The 24,263-nt window shown below is 44.4% G+C and overlaps 1 protein-coding gene across 1 annotated transcript; it reads left to right on the forward strand.

The window, feature by feature from the left end:
• Nucleotides 1–319: 319 nt before the first annotated feature.
• On the forward strand, nt 320–20,253 carry LOC124290340 (tubulin delta chain-like). The gene is made up of 12 exons (XM_046727051.1): nt 320–578; nt 1,721–1,816; nt 2,932–2,984; nt 3,995–4,073; nt 6,003–6,061; nt 7,368–7,509; nt 11,174–11,329; nt 11,504–11,599; nt 13,123–13,195; nt 14,063–14,207; nt 18,996–19,156; nt 19,570–20,253. The coding sequence occupies exons 1-12, from the start codon at nt 484–486 to the stop codon at nt 19,636–19,638; spliced, it is 1,224 nt and encodes a 407-aa protein (XP_046583007.1). The 5' UTR covers nt 320–483; the 3' UTR covers nt 19,639–20,253.
• The last annotated feature ends 4,010 nt before the right edge of the window (nt 20,254–24,263 follow it).

Genomic DNA, 24,263 nt, shown 5'->3' on the forward strand with positions numbered 1-24,263 from the left:
ATCCCTAGTTATAATAAACTGAAAACTACTCCAATCCAACGCTTGCCGGGAGGGTTATGTATTGAAACTCCTAATACTGTGTTTTTCTCTGTATGCAAAATTAGGCTTAAGCGAGTTCTACTATCGCTACGCGAAGTTTGTAGGGACCACTCCTTGTAAAGAATTATTGATGGAAAAGATTACAGTATCCCGTATCTAGATTGTCGCAAGTGTTGGAAAGATATACAGGTTAATTATCAATACCAGTTTTTTTATGTAATATCAATGTTGTTGTTTTTAAATTTGACTAAAAAGTTATTTTTGGAAATTATATCAGAGTTATACAATAATTTCTCCATACGGTCCACAAAATTCGATCACGAGATGTCAACAAAGTATTTCATTTTGTTTGAATCAAGAAAAACATTCACGTAACATGAATATGAACCAGCCCAAATAGCTTTATTTTTGTAAAGTTGGAGTATGAGAAGAGACTAATCTAAAATGTCAACGGTGTTTTTGCACGTTGGTCAGTGTGGAAACCAAACTGGCCGTACATTCTGGAAAACGGTGATCAAAGACCAAAACGTCAATGACAGGTATAGAAATGACGCGTATTATGATCAACGCACAACTGCAGTTTACTAGGGACAGCTCAGGCTGAATGATGTAGATCTGGTGGTAGGTTTTGTGTAGTTATGTTATCCGGGATAGTTTTGTATCTCACATCACATGTCATGTTATATTCAGGTTGTTTAGTAGAAGGTGCAAGTACAGGACTGTCTTCTGGAGCCTGACATTGAAGATTGGCATAGCTTAGAAACTATTTCAGTAGTACACCAAGCGGTACATTGGGAATGCTACCTGTCATGCTCATGATGTTGATCACTGGATTGTTTGGTCCAGACTCAATTGACCAAAACTTACCTGCCCGCATATAATTTAGGTTTGACAAGCGACGTAGTTCATCATCCAATTGGAATTCATCACTTATGAATTAATAATTATTTATTATCCTGAAATATGATGAATATCTTCATATACATGTCTAAATTTTAACCCGACCATCAGGCAGGTGAATTTGAGAATCTGGCAGTCCGTGTTGAAAAAAACCCATCCCGGGCAGTCGAGCAGGCAGATATTTCGAACGCTGATTATGGATATTAGTCATCACTTTAAAGTAGGAAATTGCGTCAATTTACATTTTTCTTCATACGTATCTACAATAACAACCTGAACAAGAAAATCTGAAAAATGATGCTATCCCATTTCTTTTGATGGTTGCTCGTTTGTAATGAACCAATCATCAATTGTGAGATTACAACCAATTCTCAACACTGCTTGTGTCCAACCATTCATAGGCTTGGATTTCCTTTTTGGGAGACACACTTTTAAAATCATTAGATCTTTATCTCTTTGTTATCAAGGATGACATCCAGAAGTATATCTACCCTGTATTAAGGTATAACCGAAACGGTTTCATGATGAGAATATATTGGTCTCCTGGCAGTTTTGGTTTGTCATATGAGATCCTAAATGGATTGGGTGGTCAGGTTCACTGACTTAGTTGATGCATGTCACCGTCCACCATCAGTGGTGATTGATGATCAGGATGTCAGTCACTGAATTGTCTGGTCCAGACTGACTGCTGTCAATAGCTGAAATATTGTAGCATGGCCAACACAGTATTGTGGTGTGTAAATGTGTGTTAAGAAGGTTAATGTTTCGCCTTATTCTGCAGTCACTCCTTCGTGGACCACAATGGCATCCAGCGCTCTGTACATGTCGACAGCGAACCTAAGGTCATCTGGAGTTTGACAAGGTCAATGAAAGTGAGGTGAGCATGGACAAGTAAATTCTTATTTAGTATCAGAGATTTATGTAGATCTGTTGACAGCAGTACAGTATGTAGTCTCAATTCTGCAGCAAATGTCAATTAAATGTGCAAAATAGGAAATAATTTTTTTCTGAATACTAATAGGTGGGGGGATGGGGGCTCAGTCTGACATCTTAGCCAGCTGCGCAGGGTCTTGTAGGAAGACAAGGCAGGTCACACTGGCTACTGGAAAGAGATCGTTTTCTTTTTTCATCCAATCGTCAAATTCTTTATAAAACATATTTTTGGGGGTCCGTACACAGCTAAGCTCACTTCCAGACAAGAGCATTTATTTGTTTACCCGTTTCATTATTAAATTGTGGACATTATATTATGGTTTCAACTATCAGTATCATTGAGCCTTATCTATAAAACATACTTCACATGGGTACAAAGTGTGAAGCCCATTTCTGGTGCCTGCTGTCGGGATATTACTCGAACATTGCTAAATGTGGCGTAAAACTACTCACTCACCCACTCACTCACTCACTCACTCACCCCACTCACTCACCCACCCAACTCACTCACCCCACTCACTCACCCACTCACTCACCTCTCACTCACTCACTCCTCTCACCTCACCCCACTCACTCACCCCACTCACTCACTCACCCCACTAACTCACTCACCCACCCAACTCACTCACTCACTCACCCCACTCACTCACCCCACTCACTCACTCACTCACCCAACTCACTCACCCCACTCTCTCACTCACTCACTCACTCACTCATTCGCCCCACTCACTCACTAAGTACATCCAGCACCAGGAATGAAATAGAAATCTATCTGGTCAGGTGAAAAAATCAAAATCAACCCAGTCACCAAATATATGGGTTCTGTTTGATTTTGAGTTTGGTGTTGTTAGTGCCATTTCTTTACTGCAGTTTATATTATGTCCGTTACAATAAATCTTTCATTATTCAAATCAGAACCTTTGAGCATGTTGTTTCAATGTTAACACATGACCGGAGTGTCCATAATGTCACATCTTATATTCCATCCTATGTCTCTGTATATGGTGGCCTAACAAGCTGTCCAAAAAATTTAAAATAACATTTGATGTTGTTTTGTAGAGAGAAGAATGTGTGTGCTGGGAAGCGGGGAAGAGGATCGAACTGGGCTCTTGGTAAGGCAGCAGTGCCAGCGTTTATTGTCAGATAAACATCTGAGTGAGTTTATGTCGTGGCCAGCTTGTCCCATGTCGGAACTGTCAGCAGCAACATTATGTGACCGGCAGAATGACATACGGCTGTCAACTCACAAATGTTCAGAATTTGTCACCGACAAATATTTTGAATGAGCTTTGGGTTTGCCTGGTGGTTAAAGCGTTCGTTCGTCACGCCGAGGACCCGGGTTCAATTCCCTACATGGATACACTGTGTGAAGCACATTTCTGGTGTCATCAGTCGTGATGTTGTTGGAATATTGCTAAATGCGGCGTAAAACCTAACTCACTCACTTGGCAAGTATACTGAATGGAAGCAGATGGTAGAAGGCCTCAGATCACACTCTTCTTCCCCTTATATATTTGCAGCCAGCTTTCTTGAAACTGTTACCTCTTAAAGCATATTGAACCAAATAGTCCGTCCCAGTATGAACCATAACAACTACAGCTTACAGTGTAATTTCCAGTATACAAAGGCAGATAACTGAGTTAGCCTGGTTGTGGCAGACCACAATGAAAGCTTGAGATTTTCTGATTGCCTCATAATTTGCTGCCATAATGGCATTAACAATCATCAGACCAAAACTCAGTATATGAACTGTCACATAAGGCCAAGAACAAAAATATGTCCGTTACCGGTAACCCGACCGACCCTATCCTAACCCACACACCCACCTAAAATGGATTGCATTGAATTGGCATAATGGGTCCTCACTGACCAAATCTGCAAATATATAACATCAATAATGATTTGATATAGAAATCTTTCAATGTTTCATCACAAGGCATTGTCACTACATGATATGTTATCCTTGAAGACCTCAGGTGCCCACCTGATGCTACTATAAAATACAAAAAAAGTGAAAAAAAAAAGATCAAACCGACCAACCTACCCTATTTTTGAAAAGCAAGTAATAGGAAACGGACATATATTTTTTTTTGACCTAATGCATTGTTCATTTTCTGTTTAGGATACAAGGGTGTTCAGTCTGCAGGTGATGACCATCTCACTGATGATACCATGGAGTGTCTCAGGAAAGAAGTGGAAAGGTAGAGAGTCAGCTCATTTGAATGTAGACACAGAGATCAGGTCATGATGCACAAATGTTAATATAACACAGGCACAGGACAATCAGGTCATGATGCACAGATATTCATATAACACAAGGAAGAGGATCAGGTCATGATGCACAGATGTTGATATAACACAGGCACAGGGCAAACAGGTCATGATGCACAGATGTGGATATAACACAAGGAAGGGGATCAGGTCATGGTGCACAGTTGTTGATATACCACAGGGACAGGGCAATCAGGTCATGATGCACAGATGTTGATATAACACAGTCACAGGGCAAACAGGTCATAATGCACAGATGTGGATATAACACAAGGAAGGGGATCAGGTCATGATGCACAGTTGTTGATATACCACAGGGACAGGGCAATCAGGTCATGATGCACAGATGTTGATATAACACAAGGAAGGGGATCAGGGATGCACAGATATACCACAGGCACAGGGCAATCAGATCATGATGCACAGATGTTGATATAACAAGGGGCAGGACAATCAGGTCATGATGCACAGATGTTGATATACCACAGGGACAGGGCAATCAGGCCATGATGCACAGATGTTGATATAACACAGGGGCAGGACAATCAGGTCATGATGCACAGATGTGGATATAACACAGGGACAGGGCAATCAGGTCATGATGCACAGATGTGGATATAACACAGGCACAGGGCAATCAGGTCATGATGCACAGATGTTGATATAACACAAGGAAGGGGGATCAGGTCATGATGCACAGATGTTGATATAACACAGGGACAGGGCAATCAGGTCATGATGCACAGATGTTGATATATAACACGGGGCAGGGCAATCAGGTCATGATGCACAGATGTTGATATAACACAGGGACAGGGCAATCAGGTGATGATGCACAGATGTGGATATAACACAGGGACAGGGCAATCAGGTCATGATGCACAGATGTTGATATAACACAAGGAAGGGGATCAGGTCATGATGCACAGATGTTGATATAACACAAGGAAGGGGATCAGGTCATGATGCACAGATGTTGATATACCACAGGGACAGGGCAATCAGGTCATGATGCACAGATGTTGATATAACACGGGGCAGGACAATCAGGTCATGATGCACAGATGTTGATATAACAGGGGCAGGGCAATCAGGTGATGATGCACAGATGTGGATATAACACAGGGGCAGGGCAATCAGGTGATGATGCACAGATGTTGATATAACACAAGGAAGGGGATCAGGTCATGATGTACAAATGTTGATATACCACAGGGGCAGGGCAATCAGGTCATGATGCACAAATGTTGATATACCACAGGGGCAGGGCAATCAGGTCATGATGCACAGATGTTGATATAACACAAGGAAGGGGATCAGGTGATGATGCACAGATGTTGATATAACACAGGGGCAGGATAATCAGGTCATGATGCACAGATGTTGATATAACACCGGGACAGGGCAATCAGGTGATGATGCACAGGTGTGGATATAACACAGGGGCAGGGCAATCAGGTCATGATGCACAGATGTTGATATAACACAAGGAAGGGGATCAGGTCATGATGCACAGATGTTGATATAACACTAGGAAGGGGATCAGGTCATGATGCACAGATGTTGACATAACACAGGGACAGGGCAATCAGGTCATGATGCACAGATGTTGATTTAACACAAGGAAGGGGATCAGGTCATGATGCACAGATGTTGATATAACACAGGGACAGGGCAATCAGGTCACAGATGTTGATATAACACATTCATTCACAACTTCTGTATTATGAAAGTCCATACTTCACAGACACTCTTTTTCATGAGGTCATTAATTATGGCCTGCTCTTTAATTGTTTTTTTATTAAGAGCCGCAGTGAGTGTAATGCCCTTGAAATCGACTGTGAGTCTTTGTTCATCAGGTGTGACCACTACATGGGAGTGGTGTTGATGCACAGTCTGAGTGGTGGTACAGGGTCAGGTAGGTGACGTCAGTGGGTGTGATGGGGGTGGTGTCTGAGTGGTGGTACAGAGTCAGGTAGGTGACGTCAGTATGTGCGATGGGGTGGTGTCTGAGTGGTGGTACAGGGTCAGGTAGGTCAGGTCAGTGGTGTGATAGGGGTCAGGCCAGTGTGTCAGTGTGTGTGATAGGGTGGTGTCTGAATGGTGGTACAGGGTCAGGTAGGTGACGTCAGTGTGTGTGATGGGGTGGTGTCTGAGTGGAGGTACAGGGTCAGGAAGGTGACGTCAGTGTGTGTGATGGGGGTGGTGTCTGAGTGGTGCTACAGGGTCAGGTAGGTGATGTCAATGTGTGTGATGTGGGTGATGTGTGAGTGGAGGTACAGGGTCAGGTAGGCGTTGGTGTGTGTGATGTGGGTGGTGTGTGAGTGGAGGTACAGGGTCAGGTAGGTGACGTCAATGTGTATGATGGGGGTGGTGTGTGAGTGGAGGTACAGGGTCAGGTAGGTGACGTCAGTGTGTATGATGGGGGTGGTGTCTGAGTGGAGGTACAGGGTCAGGTAGGTGACGTCAGTGTGTGTGATGGGGTGGTGTCTGAGTGGAGGTACAGGGTCAGGTAGGTGATGTTGCAGTGTGTGTGATGGGGGTGGTGTCTGAGTGGAGGTACAGGGTCAGGTAGGTGACGTCAGTGTGTGTGATGGGGTGGTGTCTGAGTGGAGGTACAGGGTCAGGTAGGTGTTGGTGTGTATGATGTGGGTGGTGTCTGAGTGGAGGTACAGGGTCAGGTAGGTGACGTCAGTGTGTGTGATGGGGGTGGTGTCTGAGTGGAGGTACAGGGTCAGGTAGGTAACGTCAGTGTGTGTGATGGGGGTGGTGTCTGAGTGGTGGTACAGGGTCAGGTAGGTGATGTTGGTGTGTGTGATGGGGGTGGTATCTGAGTGAAGGGACAGGGTCAGGTAGGTGCTGCAGCATGCACACATTGAGGTGTGTCGGTTATTACAAAGTTTAGAATCTTTAAATTTCAGTTAAACAAATGAACACCATTTAATACACATTGATTATCAGTTGTTAGATCTGCATTACCATACAGTACTATGTGAAGACCAATCTGTTTACTGTTGCGACCATAGCAACCTAAAGAAATTGGGATCTGTGGATGATGACAGCTATCATATCTCAATAACTTGGGTATCCCATGTCATCTTTAATATGATGACATGATTTCTTCATAATTTTCCTGAGCTGCAGAACCTTGTGGCTCCATTTCTTAACATTTGTGATACTGGGCTGATTCCACGGCCTACCAGTGACTGTGTACTGTGTTGTAGGTCTGGGGTCCAGGCTCTCCGAGATGATCCGCGAGGAGTACCCGATGAACTATTTGATGTCCTGTGCCATTGCTCCGTGTGTCAGTGGAGAGAGTCCGCTACAACACTACAACTCTCTCCTCACTCTCTCCCATCTACACAGGTACACAACAACATGCCTGTGAAGGTCCGGGTTAGAATGTACCTTCAGTAACCCATGCTTGTCGACTAACGGGATCGGGCCGTCAGGCTTACTGGCTTGGTTGACACATGTCATCGGTTCCCAATTGCGCAGATCAATGCTCATGCTGTTGATCACTGGATTGTCTGGTCCAGACGCGATTATTTACAGACCGCCGCCATACAGCTGGAATACTGCTGAGCACGGCGTAAGACTAAACTCACTCACTCACTCACACTACAACACTACAACACTCTCCCATCTACAAAGGTACACTACAACACTACAACTCTCTCCCCTAAACATGTACACAGCTACTACATGTTCTGAGTGTATAATGCCAACCTGGATATGGTCAAGGCAGCTGTTATAACACCTTCCTGTATATGTTATCTCCTGAGTGTATAATGCCAACCTGGATATGGTCAAGGCAGCTGTTATAACACCTTCCTGTATATGTTATCTCCTGAGTGTATAATGCCAACCTGGATATGGTCAAGGCAGCTGTTCTAACACCTTCCTGTATATGTTATCTCCTGAGTGTATAATGCCAACCTGGATATGGTCAAGACAGCTGTTATAACACCTTCCTGTATATGTTACCTCCTGAGTGTATAATGCCAACCTGGATATGGTCAAGGCAGCTGTTCTAACACCTTCCTGTATATGTTATCTCCTGAGTGTATAATGCCAACCTGGATATGGTCAAGGCAGCTGTTATAACACCTTCCTGTATATGTTATCTCCTGAGTGTATAATGCCAACCTGGATATGGTCAAGGCAGCTGTTCTAACACCATCCTGTATATGTTATCTCCTGAGTGTATAATGCCAACCTGGATATGGTCAAGGCAGCTGTTCTAACACCTTCCTGTATATGTTATCTCCTGAGTGTATAATGCCAACCTGATATGGTCAAGGCAGCTGTTCTAACACCTTCCTGTATATGTTATCTCCTGAGTGTATAATGCCAACCTGGATATGGTCAAGGCAGCTGTTCTAACACCTTCCTGTATATGTTATCTCCTGAGTGTATAATGCCAACCTGGATATGGTCAAGGCAGCTGTTCTAACACCTTCCTGTATATGTTATCTCCTGAGTGTATAATGCCATCCTGGATATGGTCAAGGCAGCTGTTCTAACACCTTCCTGTATATGTTATCTCCTGAGTGTATAATGCCAACCTGGATATGGTCAAGGCAGCTGTTCTAACACCTTCCTGTATATGTTATCTCCTGAGTGTATAATGCCAACCTGGATATGGTCAAGGCAGCTGTTCTAACACCTTCCTGTATATACTGCCTCCGAGGTGTAGTGGTTAGAGCGTCCACCCGGAGTGCAGAAGGTCGCGGGTTCGTTCCCCGACCGCATCATACCAAAAGACGTTAAAATATGGTACTTGTTGGTCCCTGCCTGGCGCTCGGCATTAATGGGTACAACAAGGACTGGTCGGCTCGGAGTCAGTATAATGTGTCTGAGTGGGGTATTCATGCTTCACTGCAGCATGGTATCTCAGTGGGCTAGCACTATAAAACCAGCTTCAGTCTGGGCTAGTACAAGCAGCCGCACATACAGATACACACGCATGCACGTCATCATATGAGCAAAATATTCTCAAGCACGACGTTAAACCCAATTCCACCACCACCACCTTCCTGTATATGTTATCTTCTGAGTGTATAATGTCAACCTGGATATGGTCAAGGCAGCTGTTAAAACACCTTCCTGTATATGTTATCTCCTGAGTGTATAATGCCAACCTGGATATGGTCAAGGCAGCTGTTAAAACACCTTCCTGTATATGTTATCTCCTGAGTGTATAATGTCAACCTGGATATGGTCAAGGCAGCTGTTAAAACACCTTCCTGTATATGTTATCTCCTGAGTGTATAATGTCAACCTGGATATGGTCAAGGCAGCTGTTAAAACACCTTCCTGTATATGTTATCTCCTGAGTGTATAATGCCAACCTGGATATGGTCAAGGCAGCTGTTCTAACACCTTCCTGTATATGTTATCTCCTGAGTGTATAATGCCATCCTGGATATGGTCATGGCAGCTGTTCTAACACCTTCCTGTATATGTTATCTCCTGAGTGTATAATGCCATCCTGGATATGGTCAAGGCAGCTGTTCTAACACCTTCCTGTATATGTTATCTCCTGAGTGTATAATGCCAACCTGGATATGGTCAAGGCAGCTGTTCTAACACCTTCCTGTATATGTTATCTCCTGAGTGTATAATGCCAACCTGGATATGGTCAAGGCAGCTGTTCTAACACCTTCCTGTATATGTTATCTCCTGAGTGTATAATGCCATCCTGGATATGGTCAAGGCAGCTGTTCTAACACCTTCCTGTATATGTTATCTCCTGAGTGTATAATGCCATCCTGGATATGGTCAAGGCAGCTGTTCTAACACCTTCCTGTATATGTTATCTCCTGAGTGTATAATGCCAACCTGGATATGGTCAAGGCAGCTGTTCTAACACCTTCCTGTATATGTTATCTCCTGAGTGTATAATGCCAACCTGGATATGGTCAAGGCAGCTGTTCTAACACCTTCCTGTATATGTTATCTCCTGAGTGTATAATGCCAACCTGGATATGGTCAAGGCAGCTGTTCTAACACCTTCCTGTATATACCGCCTCCGAGGTGTAGTGGTTAGAGCGTCCACCCGGAGTGCAGAAGGTCGCGGGTTCGATCCCCGACCGCGTCATACCAAAAGACGTTAAAATATGGTGCTTGTTTGTCCCTGCCTGGCGCTCGGCATTAATGGGTACAACAAGGACTGGTCGGCTCGGAGTCAGTATAATGTGTCTGAGTGGGGTATTCATGCTTCACTGCAGCATGGTATCTCAGTGGGCTAGCACTATAAAACCAGCTTCAGTCTGGGCTAGTACAAGCAGCCGCACATACAGATACACACGCATGCAGGTCGTCATATGAGCAAAATATTCTCAAGCACGACGTTAAACCCAATTCCACCACCACCACCTTCCTGTATATGTTATCTCCTGAGTGTATAATGCCATCCTGGATATGGTCAAGGCAGCTGTTCTAACACCTTCCTGTATATGTTATCTCCTGAGTGTATAATGTCAACCTGGATATGGTCAAGGCAGCTGTTCTAACACCTTCCTGTATATGTTATCTCCTGAGTGTATAATGCCATCCTGGATATGGTCAAGGCAGCTGTTCTAACACCTTCCTGTATATGTTATCTCCTGAGTGTATAATGCCACCCTGGATATGGTCAAGGCAGCTGTTATAACACCTTCCTGTATATGTTATCTCCTGAGTGTATCATGCCATCCTGGGTATGGTCAAGGCAGCTGTTCTAACACCATCCTGTATATGTTATCTCCTGAGTGTAAATGCAAACCTGGATATGGTCAAGGCAGCTGTTATAACACCTTCCTATATATGTTATCTCCTGAGTGTTTAATGCCAACCTGGATATGGTCAAGGCAGCTGTTCTAACACCTTCCTGTATATGTTATCTCCTGAGTGTATAATGCCATCCTGGATATGGTCAAGGCAGCTGTTCTAACACCTTCCTGTATATGTTATCTCCTGAGTGTTTAATGCCAACCTGGATATGGTCACGGCAGCTGTTATAACACCTTCCTGTATACGTTTCCAGGTTCTCAGATGGAGTTGTCCTCATGCAGAATGATGAGATTTTACGGAAGCTTCAAAAGAGAAATGAGAAAAGTGTCTCATTTAATGCTATGAATCAGAGCATTGCCAACAACCTGTGTGGGGTGTTCCTGCCTACAGAGTCGCTTACCCCTAGCAGGTGATACACAGTTATCTCCCCTTCATGTCATTATTATACACCAAACTTTAATTCATATACATGTATTCATAATGTTTGCTCACAAATTTCTTTAAATGATATGCTACAAATCCGGAATTTCATGTTGAAATGTGACTTATGAATGTATATTTTACTCTTTTATTTCAATAATAGTGGCTGCAGCACAGGCATGGAACCCTGGGATATGGTGCGGACATTGTGTCCTGTGCCATCACTCAAGTTTATTCACATTCTACAAAACGCAAGAAGGTCAGTGCCACAAATTCTTCAGAATTTAGACATTTTGAAATTTAGATTATAATACAGGTAGAGCATCTTCCTGGTAAGCATTCCCATAATCCACAATGCTTTTGGGTGAAAACTGGTCCTGTGTTTCCCATGATCCCTAGTTACCAGGAAGTAACTGGTCCTATGTTTCAACGATCCCTTGTTTCGAGAATGTATCTGGTCCTATGTTTCCCATGATCCCTGTTTCCAGGAGGCAACTGGTCCCATGTTTCCAATGATCCTTGTTTCCAGGAGGCAACTGGTCCTATGTTTCCCATGATCCTTGTTTCCAGGAGGCAACTGGTCCCATGTTTCCAATGATCCTTGTTTGCAGGAAGTAACTGGTCCTATGTTTCCAGCGATCCCTTGCAACTGGTCCCATGTTTCCAATGATCCTTGTTTCCAGGAGGCAACTGGTCCCATGTTTCCAATGATCCTTGTTTGCAGGAGGTAACTGGTCCTATGTTTCCAATGATCCCTGTTTCAAGGAGGCAACTGGTCCCATGTTTCCAATGATCCTTGTTTGCAGGAGGTATCTGGTCCTATGTTTCCAATGATCCCTGTTTCCAGGAGGCAACTGGTCCCATGTTTCCAATGATCCCTGTTTCCAGGAGGCAACTGGTCCCATGTTTCCAATGATCCCTGTTTCCAGGAGGCCACTGGTCCCATGTTTCCAATGATCCCTGTTTCCAGGAGGCCACTGGTCCCATGTTTCCAATGATCCCTGTTTCCAGGAGGCAACTGGTCCTATGTTTCCCATGATCCTTGTTTCCAGGAGGTAACTGGTCCCATGTTTCCAATGATCCTTGTTTCCAGGAGGCAACTGGTCCCATGTTTCCAATGATCCTTGTTTGCAGGAGGTAACTGGTCCTATGTTTCCAATGATCCCTGTTTCAAGGAGGCAACTGGTCCCATGTTTCCAATGATCCTTGTTTGCAGGAGGTATCTGGTCCTATGTTTCCAATGATCCCTGTTTCCAGGAGGCAACTGGTCCCATGTTTCCAATGATCCCTGTTTCCAGGAGGCAACTGGTCCCATGTTTCCAATGATCCCTGTTTCCAGGAGGCCACTGGTCCCATGTCCCATGCTTTCCAATGATCCCTGTTTCCAGGAGGCCACTGGTCCCATGTTTCCAATGATCCCTGTTTCCAGGAGGCAACTGGTCCCATGTTTCCAATGATCCCTGTTTCCAGGAGGCAACTGGTCTCATGTTTCCAATGATCCCTGTTTCCAGGAGGCAATTGGTCCTATGTTTCCCATGATCCCTGTTTCCAGGAGGCAACTGGTCCCATGTTTCCAATGATCCCTGTTTCCAGGAGGCAACTGGTCCCATGTTTCCAATGATCCCTGTTTCCAGGAGGTAGCTGGTCCCATGTTTCCAATGATCCCTGTTTCCAGGAGGCAACTGATCATAAGGAACCAATGATCCCCTTGGTTTTCTGGAGAATGTTTTGTGGACATTGAACTGATCTTACTGTCAGTGAACTGGATCGTTTTGTTTGCAGCAAGGTGGGTTGGGATGGACTGGTGACACAAACCCTCCACTCCCTCCAGCGATACAACGCACAGGGGAAGCCTGTATCCTTCACTCAAAACTGGAGCTTGTAGAGGTTTCTTGTAAATCAAGTAGAACTTAAAGTTATTGAGTTTCTTTCCACAGTTTAAGTTTAGGAATGACTAAATTTCAGTTCATGGAAGGTGATTTGGAAACCATGTGTGTCTGCTAAATGTTGAGGAATTATGAAGTTATGTAGATAACCGGTGTTTGTGAACACAGATACTCATACACCATGTTTTGTGAGAGCTATAATCCGTTTGGCTCAAAAGGGGACCAATGAATTGTAATCCAACTCGAAAACTAATCAAACAACCCAACTCACAGTTCACTATTTGTTATGAGGGAGGAGTGCAAAGAGAGGAACAGCCAGGTGTACGAGGAGCATGTGCACAAGTGATGACAAATTTAATGATTCATTTACCTGTGCTGTGCCGTCTCCATCCTTTCTCGCACACCTGGCTGTTCCTCCCTCGTAACAAATAGTGAACTGTGTCAGTATTTAAATGATAGTTTGTTAAACAGCTTTTCCATTTTTAGGACAAAGTCTGCAAAAAAAATCACAGAGTTGGTCTGATGTTTTATTATGATCAGCGTTTCATTGAGTTTTATATGTTTATTAGTTTTCAAGTGAGATTGCAATTCATCTGTCCGCTTTTGAGCCAAACAGACTGTAGTCAAGTATTCAGTGCCACAAACAGGTCCAGGGATCTGCCTAGTGAACCAACACAGTGTCACTGAAATCTCATTGATCCTCTAGATTGTTAGCCTAACTCACACCTGTCAGACATCCTTCATTGTTCATTATCAGACAAATGTTTGATTACATGTTCTCTTAGGTCTCCCAGATTGGGATGATTATGCATCCGTCATTTTCCTGATGTTATAAGTTTAAGAGTGTAGCCAATCTGGTGGTGGGTCGAGGTGACAGCTGTCAGAGTTTCCTGGCAGCCATGAAGCGAGGGATTGAGGATAAGATCAAGTCCTCCTATAGCTGTGTGGCCTGGAACCCCATGCCTGTTGATTACTGGTCAGGTGAGTTCAAGAGGATGAGATCAAGTCCTATAGCTGTGTTACCAGGAACCCCATGCCTGGTGGCTACTGGTCAGGTGAGTTCTAGAGGATGAGATCAGGTCCTATAGCTGTGTTACCAGGAACCCCATGCCTGTTGATTACTGGTCAGGTGAGTTCTAGAGGATGAGATCAGGTCCTATATATGTGTTACCAGGAACCCCATGCCTGGTGGCTACTGGTCAGGTGAGTTCAAGAGGATGAGATCAGGTCCTATACCTGGTTGCTACTGGTCAGGTGAGTTCAAGAGGATGAGATCAGGTCCTATAGCTGTGTTACCAGGAATCCCATGCCTGTTGATTACTGGTCAGGTGAGATCTAGAGGATGAGATCAGGTCCTATAGATGTACCAGAACCCCATGCCATGGGTGGCTACTGGTCAGGTGAGTTCAAGAGGATGAAATCAGGTGGCTGTGTTGGGCCTGGAATCCCATGCCTGTTGATTACTGGTCAGGTGAGATCTAGAGGATGAGATCAGGTCCTATAGCTGTGTGCACCAGGAACCCCATGCCTGGTGGCTACTGGGTCAGGTGAGTTCAAGAGGATGAGATCAGGTCCATAGCTGTGTGGCCTGGAATCCCATGCCTGTTGATTACTACTGGTCAGGTGAGTTCTAGAGGATGAGATCTGTGGTCCTATAGCTGTGGCCTGGAATCCCATGCCTGTTGATTACTGGTCAAGGAGATCTAGAGGATGAGATCAGGTCCTATAGCTGTGTGTGGCCTGGAATCCATGCCTGTTGATTACTGGTCAGGTGAGATCTAGAGGATGAGATCAGGTCCCATAGCTGTGTGTTACCAGGAACCCCATGCCTGGTGGCTACTGGTCAGGTGAGTTCTAGAGGATAAGATCAGGTCCTATAGCTGTGTTACCAGAACCCCATGCCTGGTGGCTACTGGTCAGGTGAGATCTAGAGGATGAGATCAGGTCCTATAGTTGTGTTACCAGGGAACCCCATGCCTGGTGGTTACTGGTCAGGTGAGATCTAGAGGATGAGATCAGGTCCTATAGCTGTGTTACCAGGAACCCCATGCCTGTTGATTATTGGTCAGGGTGAGATCTAGAGGATGAGATCAGGTCCTATAGCTGTGTGGCCTGGAATCCCATGCCTGTTGATTACTGGTCAGGTGAGATCTAGAGGATGAGATCAGGTCCTATAGCTGTGTTACCAGGAACCCCATGCCTGGTGGCTACTGGTCAGGTGAGTTCAAGAGGATGAGATCAGGTCCTATAGATGTGTTACCAGGAACCCCATGTCTGGTGGCTACTGGTCAGGTGAGTTCTAGAGGATAAGATCAGTCCTATAGCTGCTGTGTTACCCAGGAACCCCATGCCTGGTGGCTACTGGTCAGGTGAGATCTAGAGGATGAGATCAGGTCCTATAGCTGTGTTACCAGGAACCCCATGCCTGTTGATTACTGGTCAGGTGAGTTCAAGAGGATGAGATCAAGTCCTATAGCTGTGTTACCAGGAACCCCATGCCTGGTGGCTACTGGTCAGGTGAGTTCTAGAGGATGAGATCAGGTCCTATAGCTGTGTTACCAGGAACCCCATGCCTGTTGATTACTGGTCAGGTGAGATCTAGAGGATGAGATCAGGTCCTATATATGTGTTACCAGGAACCCCATGCCTGGTGGCTACTGGTCAGGTGAGTTCAAGAGGATGAGATCAGGGTCCTATAGCTGTGTTAGCCAGGAACCCCATGCCTGGTGGCTACTGGTCAGGTGAGTTCTAGAGGATGAGATCAGGTCCTATAGATGTGTTACCAGGAACCCCATGCCTGGTGGCTACTGGTCAGGTGAGTTCTAGAGGATGAGATCAGGTCCTATAGCTGTGTTACCAGGAACCCCATGCCTGGTGGCTACTGGTCAGGTGAGTTCTAGAGGATGAGATCAGGTCCTATAGATGTGTTACCAGGAACCCCATGCCTGGTTGCTACTGGTCAGGTGAGTTCAAGAGGATGAGATCAGGTCCTATAGCTGTGTTACCAGGAATCCCATGCCTGTTGATTACTGGTCAGGTGAGATCTAGAGGATGAGATCAGGTCCTATAGATGTGTTACCAGGAACCCCATGCCTGGTGGCTACTGGTCAGGTGAGTTCAAGAGGATGAAATCAGGTCCTATAGCTGTGTTACCTGGAATCCCATGCCTGTTGATTACTGGTCAGGTGAGATCTAGAGGATGAGATCAGGTCCTGTAGCTGTGTTACCAGGAACCCCATGCCTGGTGGCTACTGGTCAGGTGAGTTCAAGAGGATGAGATCAGGTCCTATAGCTGTGTGGCCTGGAATCCCATGCCTGTTGATTACTGGTCAGGTGAGTTCTAGAGGATGAGATCAGGTCCTATAGCTGTGTGGCCTGGAATCCCATGCCTGTTGATTACTGGTCAAGTGAGATCTAGAGGATGAGATCAGGTCCTATAGCTGTGTGGCCTGGAATCCCATGCCTGTTGATTACTGGTCAGGTGAGATCTAGAGGATGAGATCAGGTCCTATAGCTGTGTTACCAGGAACCCCATGCCTGGTGGCTACTGGTCAGGTGAGTTCTAGAGGATAAGATCAGGTCCTATAGCTGTGTTACCAGGAACCCCATGCCTGGTGGCTACTGGTCAGGTGAGATCTAGAGGATGAGATCAGGTCCTATAGCTGTGTTACCAGGAACCCCATGCCTGGTGGTTACTGGTCAGGTGAGATCTAGAGGATGAGATCAGGTCCTATAGCTGTGTTACCAGGAACCCCATGCCTGTTGATTATTGGTCAGGTGAGATCTAGAGGATGAGATCAGGTCCTATAGCTGTGTGGCCTGGAATCCCATGCCTGTTGATTACTGGTCAGGTGAGATCTAGAGGATGAGATCAGGTCCTATAGCTGTGTTACCAGGAACCCCATGCCTGGTGGCTACTGGTCAGGTGAGTTCAAGAGGATGAGATCAGGTCCTATAGATGTGTTACCAGGAACCCCATGCCTGGTGGCTACTGGTCAGGTGAGATCTAGAGGATGAGATCAGGTCCTATAGCTGAGTGGCCTGGAATCCCATGCCTGTTGATTACTGGTCAGGTGAGATCTAGAGGATGTTATCAGGTCCTATAGCTGTGTTACCAGGAACCCCATGCCTGTTGATTACTGGTCAGGTGAGTTCTAGAGGATGTTATCAGGTCCTATAGCTGTGTGGCCTGGAATCCCATGCCTGTTGATTACTGGTCAAGTGAGATCTAGAGGATGAGATCAGGTCCTATAACTGTGTGGCCTGGAATCCCATGCCTGTTGATTACTGGTCAGGTGAGATCTAGAGGATGAGATCAGGTCCTATAGCTGTGTTACCAGGAACCCCATGCCTGGTGGCTACTGGTCAGGTGAGTTCTAGAGGATAAGATCAGGTCCTATAGCTGTGTTACCAGGAACCCCATGCCTGGTGGCTACTGGTCAGGTGAGATCTAGAGGATGAGATCAGGTCCTATAGCTGTGTTACCAGGAACCCCATGCCTGGTGGTTACTGGTCAGGTGAGATCTAGAGGATGAGATCAGGTCCTATAGCTGTGTTACCAGGAACCCCATGCCTGTTGATTATTGGTCAGGTGAGATCTAGAGGATGAGATCAGGTCCTATAGCTGTGTGGCCTGGAATCCCATGCCTGTTGATTACTGGTCAGGTGAGATCTAGAGGATGAGATCAGGTCCTATAGCTGTGTTACCAGGAACCCCATGCCTGGTGGCTACTGGTCAGGTGAGTTCAAGAGGATGAGATCAGGTCCTATAGATGTGTTACCAGGAACCCCATGCCTGGTGGCTACTGGTCAGGTGAGATCTAGAGGATGAGATCAGGTCCTATAGCTGAGTGGCCTGGAATCCCATGCCTGTTGATTACTGGTCAGGTGAGATCTAGAGGATGAGATCAGGTCCTATAGCTGTGTGGCCTGGAATCCCATGCCTGTTGATTACTGGTCAGGTGAGTTCTAGAGGATGTTATCAGGTCCTATAGCTGTGTTACCAGGAACCCCGTGCCTGGTGGTTACTGGTCAGGTGAGTTCTAGAGGATAAGATCAGGTCCTATAGCTGTGTTACCAGGAACCCCATGCCTGGTGGTTACTGGTCAGGTGAATTTAAGGAGCATCATGAAACATACTGAGTACGCCCAGTATGCCCCCAGTACACCCTGGACACACCCGAATACAGTCTCCAGTACACTAGACACCTGCATTGCATCAATAGTGAGTGATTTGGGTTGATGTTGTTTCTTATGTTAAGAGATGAAGTGAGGGACAGGCTGGTTATATCATGTGATACCAGACATTCAACCTGAGCCACTTTGTTCACTGTTAAGTCCCCCACTCATGTGCCTGGTGAACACTTATCTATGGGCCACCTGAAATGGCTGCAATATTGCTTTGTTCAGACATGACCAAGTTTTGAGTTGTCCAGATGTGGCACTGATCTGCTAATCTAGCCACAGACTGTGTGGCAGAAGTTCTGCTTGCTCCAGGCATTAACTTGATGAAGCATTAAGGTCAATTGTCTCAGTTCACTGTGCAGTGCTCCCAATGGTCGAAGTTGTTCTTGCGGAGTAGGTATAACAAAACATTAATAAACGATATGGTCACAAAATATAATGGCATTTATGTAATTCACTTGTGATGTGGATATGTTCCCAGATAGCCCTGTTTTTTAGATATAAGAGCACTTTTCCATTATCTTTAAATACAGTCTGCATGGTCTTTTAAGTGCTGTTATTTTATTGTATCATGCTTTGGTCTTAGCAAGGAGAAATACCCTTGGACCTCGTGACTCCTCCTCGGTCACCATTGCTGCCAACTATGGGTCAGTCGTGGACTATCTGGAGACAGTTCTAGAGAGGTCAAAGGTCATGTTTGAGGCAGGCGCCTACCTTCACTGGTATCAGCGATACGGTGTATGCCAGGTGAGACGGGACTCTAGTGTATGTGTGGAATCAGAGTAGATCATCGGTGTTTTGGAATGTGCAATGGCCTCGTGGCAATCAGTATCAAAATTTGTTACTGCTTGTAGTTACCACAAGTGGGGATCAGGTGGTTGAAATGTGTAACCAGAATAACCAGATTTACTATGAGTTGTCTCCCTGATGCTGATGGTCATGCTCTCAGCTAGTGGACTGTTGATACAGACTGTTGATTGACATGCCTCCATGATTCAGATGGAATCTATGGCAATAAACAACAAGTCCTCAACCGAATCAACCAATGCAACGATTTGTCGACCCATCTAATCTGAAAAAATCTGATGTATATAGATGAATACATGTGATCCGTGAGAAAAGTGTTGTATTGTTACAATATAATTTTCTTTGACTTTCAGGAAATATTTGAAGCTGCATTTGAAACTTTAAGATCAGTCATAGCAGATTACAAAGCAGCCTTGTCTTGACAGGACATACAGGCCACTACGCTAGACCGTCACACCTAGACTGTCACACCTAGACCGTCACACCTGCCTTGAAATACAGGGTTTCTATACTATTGGAGGCCGAACACTTGAGTGGAGGATGTAAAACCGCCCCTGTATGATTGGAGTCTCACTGGGAAGGGGGTCAGGGCTTACACTGGGGAGCATGTGGTCACTCGTGGGGAGAGGGTGCTCAAAGTCATTAGTGGATGGTCACATTGGGGAGATGGTCACTCTCAATAGTGGGTGTTTACAGTAGGGAGTGGATGAGCACAATGGCACATTGATGGATGCTTTGGAGAATGGGTGATCAAAACTGGGAGTGGGTAGGCACAATGGAAGGTGGATCTGTACACTAGAGAACAGACGAGGATGGCCTCTTTGAGAAGTCTTGTGCATTGTGTCCTGTTGTCTCTCTAGCTCTGCTCAGGTCTACCTCTCAAGTATCCTCACGCCATATTTGCCTTCTTGCAGTCTCAGAGTAAACACCTCCTCAAAGTCCCCAAAGTATGATGAAAACCTTACATGGACGACGAACCTTCTCCTACTTCTGCTGCCGCTGTAGAATGGAACAATCCTCCTGAGCATCTCCGCCTCTGTACTGATCTCTCCTCGTTCAGGAGCCAACTCAAGACAAATTAGCTTTTATTCGGTGACCCCCACTAATCTCTCTTCTTTGACTTACTTGTATATAGTGACTCTGGAACTCTTCAGTGCGCTTTCAGCATGTCACAGACATGGATATATGCGCTATATAAATAGTCTATTATTATTAAGTGGATCTGTTTAGTGTAGATTGAATGGCTACTGTTGGGAGTGGGTGAGAGTGCTTCCTGAGCATATACCCAGCCTGGGCTCATGCACCATTGCAAGATCATGGATCTATTTGTGTGTCATCATATGGGAATAGTGTATTTGTACAAGTAGATGATACATATGTATTATATATAGATGGATCATGTATATATATATGGAAGATGAAGGTTTTGTAAAAATGCATGCAGGCATTCTGTAGATAATGTACATCGATAAAAGTATCTGTATCCTTGACCGTACGTCTGAATATAATGGTCACTTTGATCACCTTTAAATGTTTAGCGTTTGTTTGGGTTACAAAGTTAAATCCAGTCCTCCAGAAGTGTTGACATCAATAAGATGTCTTGCAGTCAGCCAGATCACCCAATCTATCCTGTCGCCTACTCCGACCAGCATCTGTTGCTGTGGACCCAGTCCCATCAGGACCTTTAACATTAACAGGTTGTGCAGATAAAATCCATAGTTCATATTGCTAAGTGTGGCGAAAAGCAACAAACAGAAATGTCAAAAAGGTGTAACAAGTAACCAGCGATGCACGTGTTTGTACGCGTCTGTGGCCTACCCTCAAATTACTGAAATGTCCTCCCCTGTTCGTGATGTCCCTGAAAACAATTGTTCAACACTCCCACTTTCTGGCTCTCACACCTGAGGTCTGCCTGTCGGTGACATCTTGGTATCGCACTTCATTGCCGTCGTGATGTAGATGATGTTGCTGTCCATGGTATTCGCCTGTTTACTCTCCTGCTACAGCAGGTTTGATTTACCCACTGGCGTTTACCTTTGGCGTGCGATCTTCGAGATGAAACCAAGTCATGAAACTTTAACTCGGGTTGCGTAACGGCCCGTACTGCCTCATCTTGTTAGATGAATCAACCTGTAGAACAGCCTCCTGTTGATTTAATTAGCGTCAGTTCAATCAATTACGTTAACTGGTATGAAAACTATTGATTTCAGGTTGTTATGATAGGCGAGGGAGGGTGCCTTCTTTTTCTTTTCTTTTGTGAACATTTATCTGATTAGACGGCTGTTTAAAGGAGGTGGTCAGGCGCCAGACTAGAGCAGTGAATGGTTCAGGGTGAGTGATCGAAAAGGAATGGAGCAAGTTAGAAAGACTACAGCTTGAGGCAGCTCGTATAGTAACTAGCCTACCCAAATACACGCCGAGTAGAGTTCTTTATTACGAGACTGGGTGGGAATTGTTATCAGAGAGAAGAAAGAAGCGTGCTTGTTTTATAAGATTAAACATGATATCGTGTCTGTTTTAACTGAACTGCTACTTATTATACCTTACGTAATGCTGAAAGTGTGCCCCATCACTAAAATTTTCAGCCTCTTCATTTTATCAACTATAAAGCCTGGAACAAATCATTTAACACATTTCATCAGGTTAAGATTAAAACAATGTAATAGTGCCCCATCATACTTTTCATCTGGTATTTGTAATCTAGAATAACACACAGGTTAAGATACAATGTAAGTACGCTCAACTATGTCCCTGTAGATGATCTTTTGAAAATGTACATCATTATTTCATGGATTGTCCCCGTTTTAAATTACATAGAGAAACTTTGTTAGCTAACATAAGTGATATTTTACAAAATAGATATTTACTAGATATATGCCTTATTTTATATGGCAATGCAGACACCTCAACTGAAGAAAATCTGAATATCTTCAACATGTCCATCGTTACATCAATCAAACTAAACGATTCCTCTGTTCATCCTAATCTGATATATTCTCAAACTCAAGATCTCTCATGTATATGTTCTCTGTTTCTCATGTACAATTGTTGTAAATACTGGGAGAGGGCGTCAGTAAGTTGGATAACTTGCGCCCAATCCTTTTCTTCAATGAATAAAATATGTTTAAATCAGGAATGGAGCAGTGAATGTAATCCTTATATCCACAGAAATGTGTATCATGGAAACATTCATTACATCCTATCAGTTCTTTGTCACGGAATGATTGTTGGGCTTGTTGCCTCCCGTTATACGATATGTTTCTGCTTTTTACTGATGTTACTGGTCTTACGAGAATTTGTATGAATGTCTTGTTTCATGTTTGTGTGCTTGGTGAGTTCTGACAACACTAAACGAAACTCTTCCTCAGATATCTTAGAATCATGGCCTTCAGTGGCATTTAACTTCGCTTCGGCCAGAACACTACCACTAGCCTAATGCTGCCACTTTTGAATCATAAATATTTTTTACAGCGAAATTACAGCTTGGGTGTATCTTCTCGTAATGTCCATTAGTTTCTTGTTACTTCAAACCCAAACCCGACGAGCCAAGAATATCTGTTCAACACCTCAATCCCTTAGTGCCGAGGCTGGACCACCTCAGATATGTTTTCACTAAATACAATGTAATACCCTGCCCCCTTCGTCAACCAGACCATCAACAACACCCTCGACCCAACAACCAAGCCGCCCCGACAACAAACAGCCCTCTTCACCATCAGTCTACCATACATAGGATCAACTAGTCATCCCGTCATCACATCATAGGATCAACTAGTCATCACATCTGACGGCTCTTGAAGCAGCAAGCTGACATAGACGTCACCTTCCAAAGAGGCAACAGCATCCAGAACCTCTTGCAGGCCACAGGAAGACCCAAGTCGTCCCAGAAGCAAGACCCCTCAGGTGTGGTTTACCACATAGAATGTGACTGCGGTGACTCCTATGTTGGAGAAACATCAAGGCCACTCAGGATCAAGTAACACCAGGCTTCAGTTAGAAAAAAATATTCTAAATCAGCCATTGCCCACCACATCAAAGCCCATCCTAACCACACTATAAAATGGGACAAGACCAAAACCATAGAAAAGAACCAGTCAGACTACAAAATTCGTACACTTTTGGAAGCAGTACACATCAAGAACCCGCCCTCAACAGAGATGAAGGATACTACATTCCCAATGCCTACCATCACTTGATAAAGTAATCAACAATATTCTTGTGTACATTATCTGTTTCAATTCAACCATGTACATCAACCCCATCTATTGTATAAACATCCACCTGGCTTCCTATCAGTTGTATAAGCTATAATTCAGTACTTGTACGTCACCCTACTGGCTTCCTATCAACTTACTCAATCTCTTATACAAGCGTTGTACATCAACCTCCTTTATTGTGAAAACAACTCATTCCCTATCTACTGTAATAACAACTCATGTATATATTCTCTTAATTTGTTACTCATGCATCACCTGCTTGACGACATTAGAATCTTTGTCGAAACGTCGCCTCCACAGAATAAAAGAAGTTCTATATCCATAATAATTGCCATTATTCTTCTACTTCAAACAAGTTGCTTGAACACGTCCCCAAATAGCATCAATTGGTGATGTGCATGTTCCACAAAGTTAATCTATTAAATATGCAGGTGTATATCTCAGTACAAATAAATCATCACTTGAACGTACACAGTCTGCATGGGAAAAGTTACGTGTACTCATCATAATAATGGATTGTATTTTGTCTTAACCCTATATCTGCAGCAAGTATCTTGGAGAGGACTACCATAGCATGTGGCCTCTATGCATGCATCGTGTGGGGTTAACTTCCTCTTAAAGAGTGTGAAATGCTTGAAGTTGTACGCCAACTGAGTAAACATGTTCATGGACTACACAAGCGCACTCCCAGTATGTTTGTATTGGATGCCATTGGTATCATGCTACTACAGTATAACATATGAAAAGAGCAGTCTACCTACTAGGAAAGTTTTGTAACGCAAACTATAAATATGTCTTAAATGCAATGTAAGTTTAAGTTATGTTTATAG

The sequence above is a fragment of the Haliotis rubra genome, unplaced genomic scaffold, assembly GCF_003918875.1.
Source record: "Haliotis rubra isolate DU_JTF1 unplaced genomic scaffold, ASM391887v1 Scf1123, whole genome shotgun sequence".
In the NCBI taxonomy this organism is placed as follows: domain Eukaryota; kingdom Metazoa; phylum Mollusca; class Gastropoda; order Lepetellida; family Haliotidae; genus Haliotis; species Haliotis rubra.

Excerpts from the sequence above, each read along its gene's own strand:
- LOC124290340 (XM_046727051.1), top strand. The coding sequence starts at position 484 with ATGTCAACGGTGTTTTTGCACGTTGGTCAGTGTGGAAACCAAACTGGC. Across the intron at positions 2,985-3,994 it reads AGGATCGAACTGGGCTCTTG|GATACAAGGGTGTTCAGTCT; the intron begins GTAAGGCAGCAG and ends TTTTCTGTTTAG. Across the intron at positions 13,196-14,062 it reads ACAACGCACAGGGGAAGCCT|TTTAAGAGTGTAGCCAATCT; the intron begins GTATCCTTCACT and ends TGATGTTATAAG.